Below are 17,827 nucleotides of genomic sequence, written 5' to 3'. Positions count from 1 at the left end.
ATAAATCATTTAATATTCCTGTATTCAAATATTTAAAACATTAATCTCAGTTCTAAAACTTTCATGTATAAGATTGAAAGTTTTTTTTTATATATTATCTGTTTTATATATTTAATACTTGGTCACTTTGATTTGTTTGGTTAACTTTGGTTAAATCTGAGAGATGGTTCATGTCAGTGTTCATGATGTTAAGTTTAAAGATGTTGTGCATCCACTTATTATTAGTGTGACATTTTAGCATGCAAATAAAGGGGAGAACTTCAAGATATCGACCCTAAAAGCTGGCCAAAAATCAGTAGCACATATCGGCCACAAGCTGACCCTGACCTCTAAACATTGGCATCGGTTATAGAAAAACCCACATTGGTCGATTTCTAGTTTAAATGATCATTATTTTTGATATCCCACACACCAGCTCTCCCAAATCTGCTTCTGGTGCCACCATCTGTAGGACTAATTGGCACTGCTCTCAAATGTTAGTTTGTTCATGTTTTTCAGCTTATAACAAGTTACTGAAAATGAACCATTTTTACTTTTATTTCAGAGTTGATTAAAGGAAAAGAGGAGAATGAAGAATCAAGTCAAGTTGAGGAGAAAAACCATTTCAAAACTGGAGAAAAAACTTTGAGTTGCTCTCAAGCCAAACAGAAAGATTTAAAGAAAAGAAGAGCAGAGAAATGTTGCACCTGCACTCAGTGTGGAAAGAGTTTCACAAGAAAAACAGATCTTGAGCGCCACATGATAATTCATACTGGAGAAAAACCATTTACTTGTCATCAATATGGGAAGAGTTTTGTACGCTCATCAAACCTAAAGGAGCACATGAACATCCACACTAGAGAGAAGCAGCACACATGTGATCAATGTGGTAAAGTGTATTTAACGGCTTCAGGTCTGAGGAAACACTTGAAACTTCATACAAAGGTGAAACCACATTCATGCCATCTGTGTGGTAAGAGTTTTTGCCATCTACAAAGTTTGCAAGTATATGAGAATATTAATACTGGTGTGAGAGAATGCATGTGTTCTAAGTGTGAAAAGATTTCTACTTCAGTAACTTATTTAAAACTGCATAAGTTGATTCACATTGGAGAGAAGTCTTATGAGTGTTCACATTGTGACAAGAGATTCAGTACGTCAGGAGGCCTGAAAATACATGAGATGATCCACACTGGAGAGAAACCTTATAAGTGTTCACACTGCAACAAGAGATTTAGTCGGTCAGTACATTTGAAAACACATGAGATGAACCACACTAGTGAGAAACCTTATAAGTGTTCACACTGCAACAAGAGTTTTAGTCAGTCAGTACATTTGAAAACACATGAGATGATCCACACTGGAGAGAAACCTTATGAGTGTTCACACTGCAACAAGAGATTTAATCAATTATCATCTCTGAAAATACATGAGAGGATTCACACTGGAGAGAAACCTTATGAGTGTTCACACTGCAACAAGAGATTTAGTCAGTCAGCATATCTGAAAATACATGAGAGGATTCACACTGGAGAGAAACCTTATGAGTGTTCACACTGCAACAAGAGATTTAGTCAGTCAGTAAATTTGAAAACACATGAGATGAACCACACTGGAGAGAAACCTTATAAGTGTTCACACTGCAACAAGAGTTTTAGTCAGTCAGTACGTTTGAAAACTCATGAGATGAACCACACTGGAGAGAAACCGTATACGTGTTCACACTGCAACAAGAGTTTTAGTCAGTCAGCACATTTGAAAACACATGAGATGATTCACACTGGAGAGAAACCTTATAAGTGTTCACACTGCAACAAGAGATTTAATCAGTCATCATCTCTGAAAACACATGAGAGGATCCACACTGGAGAGAAACCTTATGAGTGTTCACACTGCAACAAGAGATTTAGTCAGTCAGCATATCTGAAATTACATGAGAGGATTCACACTGGATAGACATCTTATGCATTCACACTGCAACAAAATATTTAGTCAGTCATCATATCTGAAAATACACGAGAGGATCATCTGCTATACACATTCATGCAGAAACAATCAGTTGGTTTTTTGTGTATATATCTGGCAGATTTACACATACTAGTCTTGCATGCATATGTATACCCATCCCTACTTGTAAATTTGAAGGAGAGAGATGAAACTTATTAGTATTCACTTTTACTTTCAGTAGTTAATGATCATTTTGCTTTGATTCATTATTAAATGGTACTTTTTATTAATACATTATCTTTACTTTTTATATTTTTTTAACAACATTTGTGGTCAACTGATTGAATTTTCATAAGAAAAAAAAATATTTTAGCTTTGATAGTTGAAAGTCACGTTTTTGGGCTTTGTTTTAAATATCTAAATAAAGCTTTTAAATGGAACTGAATTAAAAGCCTTTATTGTCTTTATATTTTTCTGCATACAGTGAAATTATGAGCATTATTTCTGACTGGTGTTAGGAAAAGAACATGTACTACAGACAATATATGAGACTACAGACTGTACAGTATCATTATGAAAGTATATACAACAATCGACAGAGTCGTAATATTGCTGTCACGGTAGATAAAGGAGGTGTAGTGGATCTTGTTCTGCGTTGTGTTATTGAAAGAGACTCCACACAAGGATGTTGATAAACTGGATTTACTTTCTGGCTTCTTTGCTCTGTATTGAAGTATAACAGACACCATCAGACAGACAATAAGGAGAATCCCTTGTCAAGCTGTGCCTCTTATCGCAGTGACAATCAGCGAAAGAGAGAGATAACAGGCATTGACAATTTTTAAAACTACAGAAATAACAGAATTAAAACAAAGAAAAATACAGAAAAATGAAACTATAAATGATCCATTTACATACCTGTATTGAAGTATAACAGACACCATCAGACAGACAATAAGGAGAATCCCTTGTCAAGCTGTGCCTGTCAATCATTACATACTTTTCAGTGTATATTCGTTTAACAGGAAATGCATTAAAATCTCTCATGGATCATTAAAAGTAAAAAGATAAAAGTAAACAGATATAACTTAATCCAGTCATAAATGTGTAACTCCTAATACAGATGAAACGTTTTAACTGTTTTACAAATGAGTGCTGCATTAAACCGCAAAACTCAGCAGAATACCGCACGTGTAATGGCGGCCATTACCCGAAAGCATACTCTGAATAAACATACTTTTTACAACGTTTATAACTTGAATTGCTACTCTCCAAATAATGACAAGTTACAGACAGACAGATTTCATACAGAAAATCAGTGACTGATGAGTAATTAACAGTATTTAAACACTTTCATGAGGAGCTGATGAAACATACCTCTTATCGCAGTGACAATCAGCGAAAGAGAGAGGGCGCCCGGAAATTACATCAGCTCTACCCTTGCACTCACGCACTATAGAACTTGCGTGACAGTGCTTCCTGAACGTTTTTAACAGATTAACAAATTTATCAAAAGGGAAAACAAAAACAGAAATTCTGAAATAAAAATACACCTCTATAAAGAAATGAAAATAACACTTATGCTTGTAACCACATCACCGATCACTCAAGCAATCTCTCCTAATACAAATTTCAAAATAAAAGTCCATACATTAGTACCATAAAATAAAAGTAATTTCAATAATCTAGTGTGACAACATTACTCTTGCCACAGAGGTCTGGGTCCAAATGCAGGGGAAGGATATTTTAATCAAACAAAACACAAATAAACATAAACCAAGGCCAACACGGCACAAACACGACTAGATCCAGGCAAGAATTAAACGACAGAGAACACACACGAAGACAGAAGACAATGCAGACATGAATGCGGAGTGAGCAGTAAGAGTTCTTATAGTCCAAATGATAATAGTGAGCAGTAGTGATGCGCGGGTCGGGGTTTTTTTCAACCCGCGGGTCCCGCAATTATGAAATTATTTGGCCCGCCCCAGCCCGCCCCGCAGTACTGTGTCTATTTTTACAACCCGCCCCGCCCCGCACCCGCGACAATTAAATAGACATACTGCATAATGCAAATGAAAACCGAAAGTGCTTTTCACCCTTTAAACTGGCAACAATACTGTACGATTATGAATATGAACCATAAATCAAATCATATTAATAACAAGATAATCAGTGGTGTAACGTTAGTGGTGCCGGAAGAAATGTGGGTATATATGCTTAATTTATGAATATCATTTTGAACTTTCTATTTGAACGCATTCGTTTACTGGATCCTTGGACTGAATGGTTTAAAGGTTCACTGGTTTAAGGAAGTTCTGATCATGAAAATCTGCTTCTTTTTATTTGTAAGATATTGTTTTCATTATTATGTACTGTTTAAAATGACTAGGGTGCAGCCAGGAGACGCAGCGGGCGCAATCACCAAATACATTTCAAAGCAAGCCGGCGCCACAGTCCTGACTACATCATTGCTGTCTTTATTGTGTGTTTTTAGCGAATATTTACATTCATTCACATATGACTGGATGTGGTTGACTGTCATGATTTTGGCTAATGCAGGATAATGCGCATCAGAGGAGATTTAAATACGCATAGCACCAGGCCTGCAGAGTTGAATGTGCGTTCGCTTGATGCGCTTGTGGCTGGCAGCGGGAGCTGCTTGGCGCTTTCGTGACGTGACGTGTTGATAACCTTATTAAAGAACTTAATAAAATATGAAAATAGATATTCCCAAATATGTAATATAGGCTATAGGGAATTGCACGCAACATATTGATTTTTTTTATTTTATTTTGTTTTTAATGACCCGCCCCAACCCGACCCGCAAATAAAGTGACAGTTTCTTTACCCGCCCCAACCCGACCCGCGGGTTATGAGACGACCCGCGCATCACTAGTGAGCAGGTGTGAGTGTAATCAGTGCTAATGACCAGACAGGAGTGAACAATCAGGGAAGTGCAGTGCAAGGGGAACAGCGACCTCAGGTGGCTGAGGGAAACCCCACAGCCCAGATCATGACAATTGCACATTGCGATTTATATACATAGGCCTATATGGAAGAGACGCAAGGGGGCGGAGTCTGGGGAGTGAATTTCAAGGGGGACGGCCTTTCAGTTCCAGGTGGATATAGGCATGACATTCTGGCTGATGCCATGCAGGGCCAGACTATTTTCTTTAAATGAAAGAGGGCAGAGACCAGATTGATGCCAAAGATGGAGCTGCTTGACCAGAAGGTAGAGCAGAGAAGACAGATGGTGGTCTAGGTGGAGCTGGCGGAGCGAACCGTGGCTAAGGTGGATCTAGCTTAATTGGCAACCAGAGTGGAACTGGGTCTGGTTTGGGTTCAGTGACCGAACTAGGTTCGGAAGCTGAGTCTTGGACTGAACTTGGTTCAGGATCAGAAACTTGAACTGGACTTGGCTCTGAAATGGATTCTTGAACTGAACTAGACTCTGGAACAAATTCTTGGACTGAACTTGGCTCAGGACCAGAAACTTGGGCTGGACTTGGTTCAGGAACAGAAACTTGAACTGGAACAGATTCTTGGACTACACTTGGCTCTGGAATGGATTCTTGGACTACACTTGGCTCCAGGACAGAAACTTGAACTGGACTTGGCTCTGGAATGGATTCTTGGACTGGACTTGGCTCAGGAAAAGAAACTTGAACTGGATTTGGCTCTGGAACAGATTCTTGGACTAAACTTGGCTCTGGAACAGATTCTTGGACTACACTTGGCTCTGGAATGGATTCTTGGACTGCACTTTGTTCCAGACTGAGAGTACAGTATACTGCCCAGACACACAACATTGCCACTCCCATAACTGGAAGCACTGAAGACAGAGGACTTACCTCTATAACCTCCACTGTTGATGGTCTAAGGATGCCAACAGCTCTCACCGACCTCAATGGTGGATCAGCCAAACTGGATGCGAGCCTCAAACGCCCCGAGAAAGCCTTATTGTCTCCAAATGCAACACTCCTGATGACAGGGAACTCTGGTTTGGTGTTTTCCATAGTGGCTCAAGACCTTGGCGTGGCTTTCAAACCAGCTAGAGTTTCTGGTGCAGCAAAACAACCAGGTGGTGCAGCAACTCTGGCTGATGAGGTGACAGGTGAAAAAGCAGCTCTGGCAGGTGGTGGCTCTGGCTGTGGCCTGGCAACCATCTTGGGTGCTGACTCTGGCTGTGGCATGGCAACCATCTTGAAAGCTGACTCTGGCTGTGACGTGGAAGTGGTGACAAACATTGGACTTGAAATCATTAGTGTGTGGCATGTTGGCAATCCTGGTCGGACAGACTCTGTGGCCACTGAAGCCCATGGCCTTCTGCCAACCAAAATGTTTAGGGGATACTTCCTCTTCCACTTCCCCCACAGAGAACTTGGATCCACAAAACAGTAAAACAAAGTCAATAAATTATGTCAGGGTCCAATCTGTATCCTCATCAGGCAAGTTGAGACTGATATCCGGATCAAGCCCACTCGAAAAACAATCCCTCAGCATTGCGTCATTGCCAGGTACAAGGTGGGAATACAAGAGAAAATCCTTCACATAAGCTTCAATCCTTCACATAAGCTTCAATAGTACGTCCACCTTGATAAATAGAACAAAGTTTCTTTATAGGGTCACAATGAGTACCTTGACGTGGGCGCATGATGGAAACTGCTGGATCCCTTGTTGTGGTGAGTTGTTCTGTAACGGTAGATCACTAGTAAACAACAGGCAGCGGGTCCAAATGCAGTTTGAAATTCTTTAATGGTAATCCATAGTGACAAATGTCCAAAATACAAGTCCAAGAAAGTCCACAAGAAAAACAGCAGGTAACAATTTTCAACCACTCACAAACGACAAATGCAGACTGGATTTTATATTCACAAATACAGGCCTAAACAGGAAATGGAACACAGCTGAACCAGGTAGACACTAATAAAAATCATAGCATGATGGGAATTGAGTCCATGACCACAATAACAAGTAGGAACTCAAGACAACACAGGAACACCCACTTGTGCCTCACAGTGGTGCAGGCAACCGGGCGTGACATATATTAGTGCTGTCAAGCGATTAAAATGTTTGATCTTATTAATTACATGGTGTGGTGATTAATTAATCAACATACAAACAGACATTACAAGAAGCAGTTTTTTACCATTAATTATTGAATAAAAGCCTATAACCAGGGATGCACAAGTTTTTTAGCTTGGTTCTTATAAGAGTACCTGGAGATTTGGTTTGGTCCTCACACTACACATAGTGACTCATTAAATATATATAAATATAAAATTCATAGTAGTTATCCAAATACAATGTTTAAATAAAATAGTAAACAAAATTATAAATTGATGGCCTAATGGTTAGAGAGTCGGCCTTCAGTATGCGCCTTCCTGATTAAAGAACGTTCAGTAAAGAGGGTCAGTAAATAAAATGTCAACGACAGCGAATAGCCTATAATTATGCTTTCATTTCAAATAGAAATCCTAGGAAGTATTACAGTTTGTCGATCTAAAATAGTAATTGTACATTAACAACCATGTCAGTACACAAATTTTCTTATTTTGGTCGTACATGTGCTAGGGATGCACCGATCTGAATCGGCCGATCATGCTTGCGCGTTTTGTCAGTAAAGCCGGTTCTGTAATCAGCGGTAAATGCCATCAGGTGCGTGATTTCACGTTGAGCCGTATATATTACACACAGCCGTTGTTTACCGACGAGCTGCGCACATTCACACCGATAATGAACATTGATTTGCGCAGCTCGTCGGTAAACAACGGCTGTGTGTAGTATATACGGCTCAACGTGAAATCACGCACCTGATGGCATTTACCGCTGATTACAGAACCGGCTTTACTGACAAAACGCGCAAGTGATCGGCCGATACGGATCGGTGCATCCCTAACATGTGCACCCCTGCTTATAACTCTTGACGGTAGTGTGTAGGTTGTGTCGGAGGAAGCGAATCAAAATGCATCCATAATCCCCTTGTCTTCCACAACATTAACATGCTTTGAGTTCAGGTGGTATTTTAAACTAGAACTGCTTGGATGATAGGCACATTCCTTGTCACAAACAATGCAAATGACTTTTATGGTTTTATGAATGGCTCCACTAGCATCTCTTTTATACTTAAAATTGTCCTTCAGCAGGCTATGTTCTGTATATACATACATACACATTGTTTAGGTTAATTCCATATTACTGTTACAATCTTACTGCATGACGTCATAACAAATGCACAGTGTGAAAGCAAGATATTCAGTGTTAGTATTTGTCATTTGATCTCAACACTTCTGTTAAATGTCTCCACATTTTTGCACTCCTGTGACATTCTTCATAAATATCATTCATTTCAGCTTAGAGAATAAAAACCAACCTGTTTGTTTGTCAGTATCTTCATGTTTGACTCTGAATGCCTCTTCAATCTTCATGTCTTCACTCTCCTCTTCAGGGCTGCCAACTCTCATGCATTCAGCGTGAGACTCAGGCAATTGACACTTTTCACACGCTCTCAAGCCACACATCCATTTTCTCATGCAGTCAAAAGCACCCTCAGTTAAAACTGTAATAATATGAGATATTGGCTAAAGAGATTTGGCAAAAGCTCCAGTGCGTATTTGTGTTTGTGCTCTGGAAATCGTCAGAAGACAAAGTGTTTTCGTAGCGCTGAGCAATGTAGACAATCACAGACATATCTGTTGATCTTGAACGCCTGTGATTGGCTATTGCGTTCTGAATTCACTCATGTCTAAACGCCAGATTGTTTCCTTGTACACTTGCCAGTCCTCTCACTGTAAATAAGCGGTTCATTGATTATTAAGGGACTTTTGCGATAAATTGAAACGACACGTTTTAAGTGATTGTTAAGGATGGGCTATTGTGCACTCCAAGGGTACATATAGTCCGTTCAGAATTTGAATAAAAGTTTTGTTTTTCATCCTGCTAACGGCTGAATAACGTTACCCGATACAAGAAGCAACGTTTCGGTGGTGATAAATCTCTCATGAATGAAGGATTCATTTTCGAATATGAGAAAAATATAATTTCTCACAACAGCATTCTAATAGATTAAAAGAAAAATATTTGAAATTTCGTGTCAAAATATTTTTTTAAATGCTGTTGCAATTATTTATAAAAGTGTAATGACTAAATCTTGAAATTCTTTTACTGTACATTGCTTTTCTTGTTGTGGTAAAAAAGTTCACAGTTTTGCAGCACTGCAACAGTTTCTTTACACAGTATGACATTTTATATATATAAAGATACAATAATAATAAGTCAGACAATTCTGTTTTTTGCTTCAAATGTGTAAATGATCAAATCAAATTTAAATTAAAAAAACTGCTCATGCGAACATGTGTGTAGCATCTTTGTTTGTATCAAGATTAAAATGCAGTGTTTTTTTTTTTATTAAAAATGTTTAGTTGTTGTAGTAGCAGCCTCTGCAAAAACTTTTCATGGCCAGGAAAAAATATTAATGGCTGGTAAATTTTCTCAAATCACCAAAAAATTTCATTTGTATGATTAAAATGGCAAATATGGCAACAAATAATTTGATTCAAATGATTCGGATTTTGAGTTTCTCTCTTCACTTATCATCACACGATTGATTCACGATATAGGGAGCGAAATGAGACGCACATTCTCTGTTACTAAAGGCTAAAGCTTTGTTTATCTAAATATCTAAATCACTAAATAAAGCATTGCAACGTTACATTTAACAATACTACATTTATTTTACATAGCTTGAAAAAAACCCCGCTTTAACTGATGTAACAGTTTGCATTATATAAAAACACAAAACTACAAACCTTGTTCAGACGAATCACAACAGATGAGGAGCGCTGCGCGTCTTAAAGACGTCACATCACCAGACCAAAATATAAGTCCCACTTTTTAAACTTCTCTCTACAATCACAAACACATCATATGCCTCGTTTCCACTGAGCGGTACGATACGGTACGGAACGGAACGGTACGGTACGCATTTATTTGCGTTTCCACTATCAAAAGTTGTGAATGGTACCAAAATACCGAACTGTACCGTACCACTTTTTGGGTACCCTTCCGTTGTGGTACCTAGCACAGTGGAACGGTACAAAAGGGTGGAGCTAGACTCACTGCAGAGCGTTGATTGGTTGACAGAGAATCGTCACTTGCGCGTGCTACAGAACGACAACGCAACACAAGAGGCGCCATTTTTAAAACACACACAACACCTTGCAAAACAATGGCGCCACGAAACAACATCACCATGGTCGACCCAGGAGGTGCAGACCTTCCTTGGTATCATCGGTGAAGAAAGGGTGCAAAGGGAACTCGATGGCATGGTGAGGAACGAAAAGGTTTTTAAGCATGTTTCTGAGAGGATGGCTGCCGAGGGTTTCCAGCGGACGCCCGAGCAGTGCCGCGTTAAAAACAAGAAACTGAGGAGTGACTATCGTAAAGTGAAAGACCACAACAGCCGGAGTGGTGTTCAAAGAAAGAATTGGAAGTGGTTAGATATGATGGACGCCATCTACGGACACAGACCGGCGAGTTTGGGAAGAGAAGGAGGCATCGATGCGGCTACCTCGTTGCTGGAGTCGATGATGGAGCCTGCCGGTAAGTTCTTATAACATATAGCTGCTAGTTGTCAAAAAGTATTCAACGATCACGGTAAAGCTTACTGTCAATGCACAACTTTTGAGCAAGTCTGTTGTTTGTTGGTTGTTTGCCAGCCAGAGAGGTATCAACCAATAATTTGCAAGACGCTAGTTTATTAGCCAGTGGTGGACGGAGTTCATATCCAATAACGTTACTTGTACAGATACCCTAATAAAATACTACTATTCTACTACTATTTACTATTACTACTAAACATATTCTACTAAATAGCTATTAAAGAGAGATGGGTCTAATGATAGATGATAGGGTCTAATCAGTCTGAAAATTATTGTGAAGATGTGATTGTCTAGATGTGAATTATGTCCACATTCAATGGGCTTAAACAGTACAGCAATGTTGCTGGGTAAAAATACTTTGGAATGTAGTGCAGTTAAAGTTTCTCAAAATAAAATTACTCAGATAAAATATAGATACATGAGAAATGTACGTACAATATCAAAGAAAAAATGCTTTGTTACGGACTTCTGCTGTAATTGGCTACCCACTACAATGTTGTATGTTCTGTATTTGTTATGTCGAACCATATTGTTGCAGATTGTGTAATTAATGTGACTTGTGTAACTTTTCAGTTGAGGATCCTAGCTGTCAGGAGGAAATAGAGGGACTTGACGAGATTTCCACCCTTGAAAGCTCAAGTTCGCCTGCCAGGACATCGACACCGACACCACCACCAGAATCTGCGCCATCAACTTCTAGTGAACCCCGGCTTATAACTAACGGTAAGATATGCATACCAGAGTGAAAAGTTACACACTGACATATATATTATTAATATTATTGCAGTATTTATACAGTATTATATGGACATTGAATTGTAGTACTGTAGATGTGTCCCCTTTAGATTGTTTGGGTCATCACAAGAATAAAAATGCTTTGCTAAACAACCAACATTCTTGTCTGTTTTGCATTCCAGGCAAGAGGAAAAGGGGGCAACAGGATGTTGTTGCGGCCCTGGTTGAGATGCAGGCAGCTGATGAGAGGATGGAGGACCGTCGTGATCGGCGCCTCGAAATGATGCTGGACGATGCCCGTGAGGCCAGGCGGCATGAGGCTGAAATAACTCGGCAACACATGGAGCAGTCTGCAAGCTTCAATCAGGCCTTCCTCGGCACACTCAGTCAGCTGGTGCAGGCGTTGAACAGTCGCCGTGACCCTGTGCCATGATCCAGCCACTAGTGCTTTTGCACACAGCACTTTACACCAGTTAACTTGTTTGTGCACTTTTGTTTACTTGTTTTGCACTTGTTTAGTTTACTTTTTGTTTGCACTTCTTTTTTCTGTTTTTGCACAGCACATTGTACTGAAGCATTTGTCTGACTTTTAAATTAAAGTACTTTTTCATTATCTCGTGTCTTATGCGTTCAATGGCCATCTCACAGGCTTCCTCCCTTACCCATTCTATAAATTGATGTCATTGTTTCACATTTGAAAAAGCTAAATCATGTTTTTCAGAATTAATTGCAAATTACAGATGAAAATCGTTGACACAAATACTTCAGACACAAATATTAAATTAGCTCTCATTTATATCATTTATATCTCATTTATAATTCAAGAAATCTGAAATATCTTGAGACTTTGACATAGACAGCAGGAAAAATGTGCTCAGATTAATTGATTAATTGTTCAGTTATGATGTTCGAAGTAAAAAAAAAAAAAAGTTAAATGTATTCAAATATAATATAATGTATATTCCAAATTTGTCAAAGCAAAACGGTTTTAAAAAATGGTTAAAAAACATTTTCATTAAATCATATCTTCAGATATATTTTTTTTGGAATATTTGACAAATGTTGATATTACAGTTTGTACCTGAATCTTTGTTGTTTTTCATAATGTGATTTTTGAGGAATTGTATTGAATCCTTAATCAATAAAATTCCTCATTTGACCCGAACCATAAGGGGAGTGCACAAAATTCCAACTTAATAATGGCCACTCGGTAGATTATGCTTACCTTGAACATACAAAATAGTTTGTAATGTGTTACTTTACATTTACAATAGCTAATCTTCAAATATTTTACTGTTTTTTTTTTGTGTGGAGTCTACAAAAAATACCACATATCAGTAATTTGCACATTTTCTTCTTTTTTTTTAAACAATAACTAAGGATAAACAAGAACATTCAAAAACCCTCAGTCCCCCATCCCACCCACACCCCCAAGGAGGAGAATAAAATGAAGTAAAAAATTCAATAAAAACAAAAAACAAAAAACATTAGCACCCATATGAGTTGTCAAAGCAACTAAATATACATAAAATCTAAATGACATACGCACACACCAATAAAAAGGCAGAGATCATTGTTAAAGAAAAAAAAAAAACATTATGAATCAGCAAAGAGATGTGTTGTATTCTTGACTAAATTAATTAGAGGATCCCAGTTTTTATAAAATTTATCAGTGGAACCTCTTAATGTAAACTTAATTTTTTCAATATATAGAAAAGACATCAAATCTTCCCACCATGAGACAGAGGGAGGAGGTTTAGAAGACTTCCAGTGTAATAAAATCCGTCTCCGAGCTATCAGTGACGCAAAGGCTAGAACTAGGGATGGCAAAAACTAAAAAATTTCTTGACCGACCACCGAGCCTCATTAGCCGGTTGAAACCGGTTAACCGATTAGTTTAAAATATGGTACGCTATTTGAAATAACAGCCATTTCGAGCCGCGCCTGCAATTTCGCAACTCTGTCGCATCTCTCTGCCGCTCTGCCTCCCGCACACACACACACTGCAACTCACGTCACTTTTTTAAAATCCCAGACAGCGCGAAACATGAGTCCCGCAAACGCGGCGCCGAAGAGCTTGTTGTATGTAATCGTAGGACAAATGGCTCCTTAGTTTCAAATGGTTTGGGTACAAGGTGATCGCTTTGAAAATAAAGGCGTTTGTCTAGGTTAGAAGCTCATTTGAAACATTGCCACGGCTCATTTAAGAAAATGACAGCTCCGAAGAGACGCCGCTTTAGTTGAGGTAACAGTGCTAACCATAATAAAGAAAGATGATGATCATCATCACCTTATCGGTTACCACTGAAATGTAGATGTAATGTATTTCCAAATCTAAGCCCATCTTATGCGGAATGTTGCCTAATATACTGCAACATGATAAAACCAATGGATAAAACAGGCACCTTCAGAATGCGTAAAAGACGCACCGGCACTTTTTTTTTTAACCGACTACCGACAACTTTGACCGGTTAACGTTGATACGGTGATAACTCAATTTATGTCATGTTATGTCAAGCTCTGGAGGCTGTTTCAAAAAGACTCTAAGAAAAGCTGGAATTAAAGTCCAAAACCTGACTTGAGATAAAATAACAAATCAATCTGGGTTAAAGTGGTTCCATAAATGACCATTTAAGGTCATACAGTCTCACTAATGTGATCCTGGTTCAATGAGTGAAGGCAATTTGATGTGCACACTTGTTCTTAAGCAGTCCTTAATGTCGGTTATGGATCTATTTGTACGGTTTAATACAGTTGAGATGTTGTGTTTTCCTCGGGGAATATTCTTCATCTGTAAACGTTAGAAAGTCATGCAAACATATCAAGTTTACTGTAAGGAGTGGACGAGGTTTACACTAGTAAACGAGTGCTGTTGCACGCTAAACAGACAATGAGCACAATATAGTAGTAGCTCAATAGTTCTGGGAAAAAGTAGACATTTTGCTTAAATTATTGTTTTTGGACAAATCTGACACATGTGCAATTATAATCCTAAATGTAAGTTATTTTTATCATAGCAGTAAATGAAAATAAAATGTAAGCTGACTAATACAGTCTTAATTACTAGCTCAAATGAGTAAATGTCTGTTCCTCTTCCCAGTTAAAATGTAGGCTGTTTTCTATTATTTCATTTTTAATTTAGTTCCTTAAAGACTCATTTAAGATTTGTGATTGTTTTATATATATATATTTTTAAAACAACATCATTAAATCTTGGGCACAAAACAATAAATACAGTTGTACGTAGTGTATGGTTTTTATTCATTTTTATTATTATTTTTTTGCATTGCATTTCCTATGTACTTTTATGTTTAAAGTAATAATAAAGTTAAATATTTGTGTAGGGGAGAGTCAGTGCTCCGGGTGTGTGTGTGTGTGTGTGTGTGTGTGTGTGTTTGTTTTTGTGACATATCAGGACACAAATTTGTGTAATAACATGGGTATGACATAGGTATTACAAGGAGAGGGTGACTTATGAGGACATGCCCCATGTCCCCACTTTTCAAAAGGCTTATAAATCATACAGAATAAGTTTTTTTGAGAATGTAAAGATATGCACAGTCTCCTGTGAGGGTTAGGTTTAGGTGTAGGGTCAGTGTAGGGCGATAGCAAATATGGTTTGTACAGTATAAAATCAATAGAAGTCTATGGGAAGTCCCCACAATTCACAAAAACAAACGTGTGTGTGTGTGCGCGCACACTTGGATTGATTAAATGTAGAGCACAAATTCACTTCACATTCAACTGGAGTAAAAATATTGCCTGTTTTCTTTTAAAGGATATGTTCTGATGTGATGTTTTTTATTTGTTTGTTTGTTATTTTTACAGTAAGTTATGGGCCATTTTCCATTTAAAATGTCAGTGTAACAGACCAGTGGCTCCCAACCACGTTCCTGAAGGCCCCCAAAGACTGCACATTTTGCATCTCTCTTTTGTCTCACAGCCCCATTTTAGGTCTTAGTGCAGGGGTGCACAACCCTGTTCTTAAACATTTACCATCCTTTAAGTTTAGCTCTGACCCTGATCAAACACACTTGAACCAGGTAATTTATCATTAAATTAGAGAAACAAGCAGTGTTTGGGGGCTCCAGGAACGTGGTTGGGACTCGCTTTAACAACCCTTTTTTATGATTGGCTAACATCATGGCCCCCTTAATAAAACCTCAGAAAGAATTATTGTGTGATGAATTGTTCATCTGATGTTTGAGTGGGGAGTTTTTCCTTGCCTTGTGGCATTAAACTGGGATTAACTTTTATTTCTTTTTTTTCCCACCTTAGGCTCAACATCACTGAAAGAGGAGAGAGAAATACTGAATGAAACTGAAGAGAAATATCAGTTTAAGAATCTTCATGTTTTTATAACTGGAAAAAAATCATTTTGTTCCTTACAGTCAGAAAATTCATCTACACAAAAAAGAGCTCAAAAGGCAAGAACTAGGAGTTTTTTCACTTGCTTTCAGCGTGGAAAGAGATTCAATGAACAAGGAGAATTTAAAGTCCACAAGAAAATTCACACTGGAAAGAGGCGTTTCATCTGTCAACAGTGTGGAAAGAGTTTCAGTGAAAATAGAAACCTTAAAAGTCATATGAGAATTCACACAAAAGAGAAGTGTTTCATCTGCAAATGGTGTGGAAGAAGTTTCAGTAATCCTGAAAACCTTAGAGTCCACCTCAGAGTTCACCGTGGAGAGGGGCCTACCGCCTGCAAACAGTGTGGAAAGAGTTTCTCTAGAAAAAGTTTCCTTAACATTCACATGAGAGGTCACACTGGAGAGAGGCCTTACGCCTGCAAACAGTGTGGAAAGAGTTTCTCTAGAAAAAGTTGCCTTAACATTCACATGAGAGGTCACACTGGAGAGAGGCCTTACACCTGCAAACAGTGTGGAAAGAGTTTCAGTCAACGAGGAAACCTTGACAAGCACATGAGGATCCACACTGGAGAGAAGCCTTACACTGCAGAGAGGCGTTTCATCTGTCAACAGTGTGGAAAGAGTTTCAGTCAAAATGCAAACCTTAAAGTCCACATGAAAATTCACACTGGAGAGAAGCCTTTCGTCTGCCAACAGTGTGGAAAGAGTTTCAGTCGAAAAGTAAACCTTGAAAGTCACATGAGAATTCACACAGGAGATGACTCTTTCACGTGCCATCAGTGTGGAAGAAGTTTCAGTAATCCTGGAAACCTTAGAGACCACCTGAGAGTTCACACTGGAGAGAAGCCTTACACATGCAATCAATGTGGAAAGAGTTTCAGTAAACGAGGAAACCTTGGCAGGCACATGAAGATCCACACTGGAGAGAAGCCTTACATATGCAGTCAATGTGGAAACAGTTTCAGTCAACGAGAACACCTTGACAAGCACATGAATATCCACAATAGATAGAGCCTTTTTATCTGCCAACAGTGTGGAAAGAGTTTCACTCTAAAAGAAAATCTTAACAGGCACATTAAAATTCACAACAGAGAGAAGGCTGACAGATCCCCTCAGTGTGGAAAGAGTTTCAGCCAAAATGTATAAAACAGTTTTGGTCCTTGATTCTGATTGGTTGAGCCACATCTGAAGCTGTTGTAAATTACTCTACAAACTTACATTCTGTGTTGCTCGGAAAAAACAATGTAGACAGTGTGGAAACAGTGTGGAAAGACCGGACCAATCAGACACAGTTCATTAGATTTACCAAATAATCAATTTTCATTAGATTAACAAATGATCACAGACCCCCTTCACCCAATCCACAACACTGGCTACCATAATGTCTGCAAATGGTCTTACTATGGCAACCAGGACTACTGCCAGACCAGATAAACTTTACGGCTCAAAAGTATGTAGAGAGAATTTTCCCCAACTGATACTCTAAAAAGGACACATACTACCAATAGGAACTAACATCTTTCATTAATTCTTAGAAAAACCTTTCTGTGAACGAACACACATATCCTCAGATCATTGTGTATGTTACTACTGTTCATTTATTTTGTCTTTTGTATTGTGTAATGTTTTTATGCATGTGTTATAATAGATCACTATGTAATATAATGACTAATATAACATGTTTGTTCTCGTTGAAGATCTAAAAACATGTTGTCTTATCTTTTGAGGCCTATGCAACATATTATTGTTTTAAGAATCTTTAGTAGTTTTTTCATTAACAACCAATCCCAGTACATATGCAAATACCATGCTTACCGACAAAGAGTCGTAAACTTTCCCTCCAAAAGCAAAAGTCACCATTGGCTCTCTAGCCTCCCAATGATCAATTTACCTGGCTTCCCAATTACCTTTATCTCCTAACTGTGACCCCCATAGAAGATAAAGGCTTCACACAGTGACTTGCCTCAATTCTCCAGGCTTTTCTCGGTTCTTTTAGTCCCTTGTCTCATCACCTTGCCATCTTCTAGTTGATAAGTCCCAGAGTCGATGCTTCTGCGCCTGGGAGGCCTTAAAGGGATAGTTCACCCAAAAATGAAAATTTGATGATTATCTGCTTACCCCCAGGGCATCCAA

General features: G+C 38.5%; 1 protein-coding gene across 1 annotated transcript; it reads left to right on the top strand.

Annotated features, from left to right (window-relative positions):
* The first annotated feature begins 601 nt into the window (after positions 1-601).
* On the top strand, positions 602-16,705 carry LOC141332890 (uncharacterized). Its single transcript, XM_073837851.1, has 7 exons — positions 602-949; positions 1,088-1,932; positions 5,378-5,688; positions 5,811-6,326; positions 6,378-6,446; positions 15,268-15,367; positions 15,824-16,705. Exons 1-7 carry the CDS (start codon positions 739-741, stop codon positions 16,703-16,705), a joined length of 2,934 nt encoding a protein of 977 aa, XP_073693952.1. The 5' UTR covers positions 602-738.
* The last annotated feature ends 1,122 nt before the right edge of the window (positions 16,706-17,827 follow it).

The sequence above is a fragment of the Garra rufa genome, chromosome 4, assembly GCF_049309525.1.
Source record: "Garra rufa chromosome 4, GarRuf1.0, whole genome shotgun sequence".
Taxonomy (NCBI): Eukaryota; Metazoa; Chordata; class Actinopteri; order Cypriniformes; family Cyprinidae; genus Garra; species Garra rufa.
This window is presented reverse-complemented; position numbering and strand designations above follow the sequence as displayed.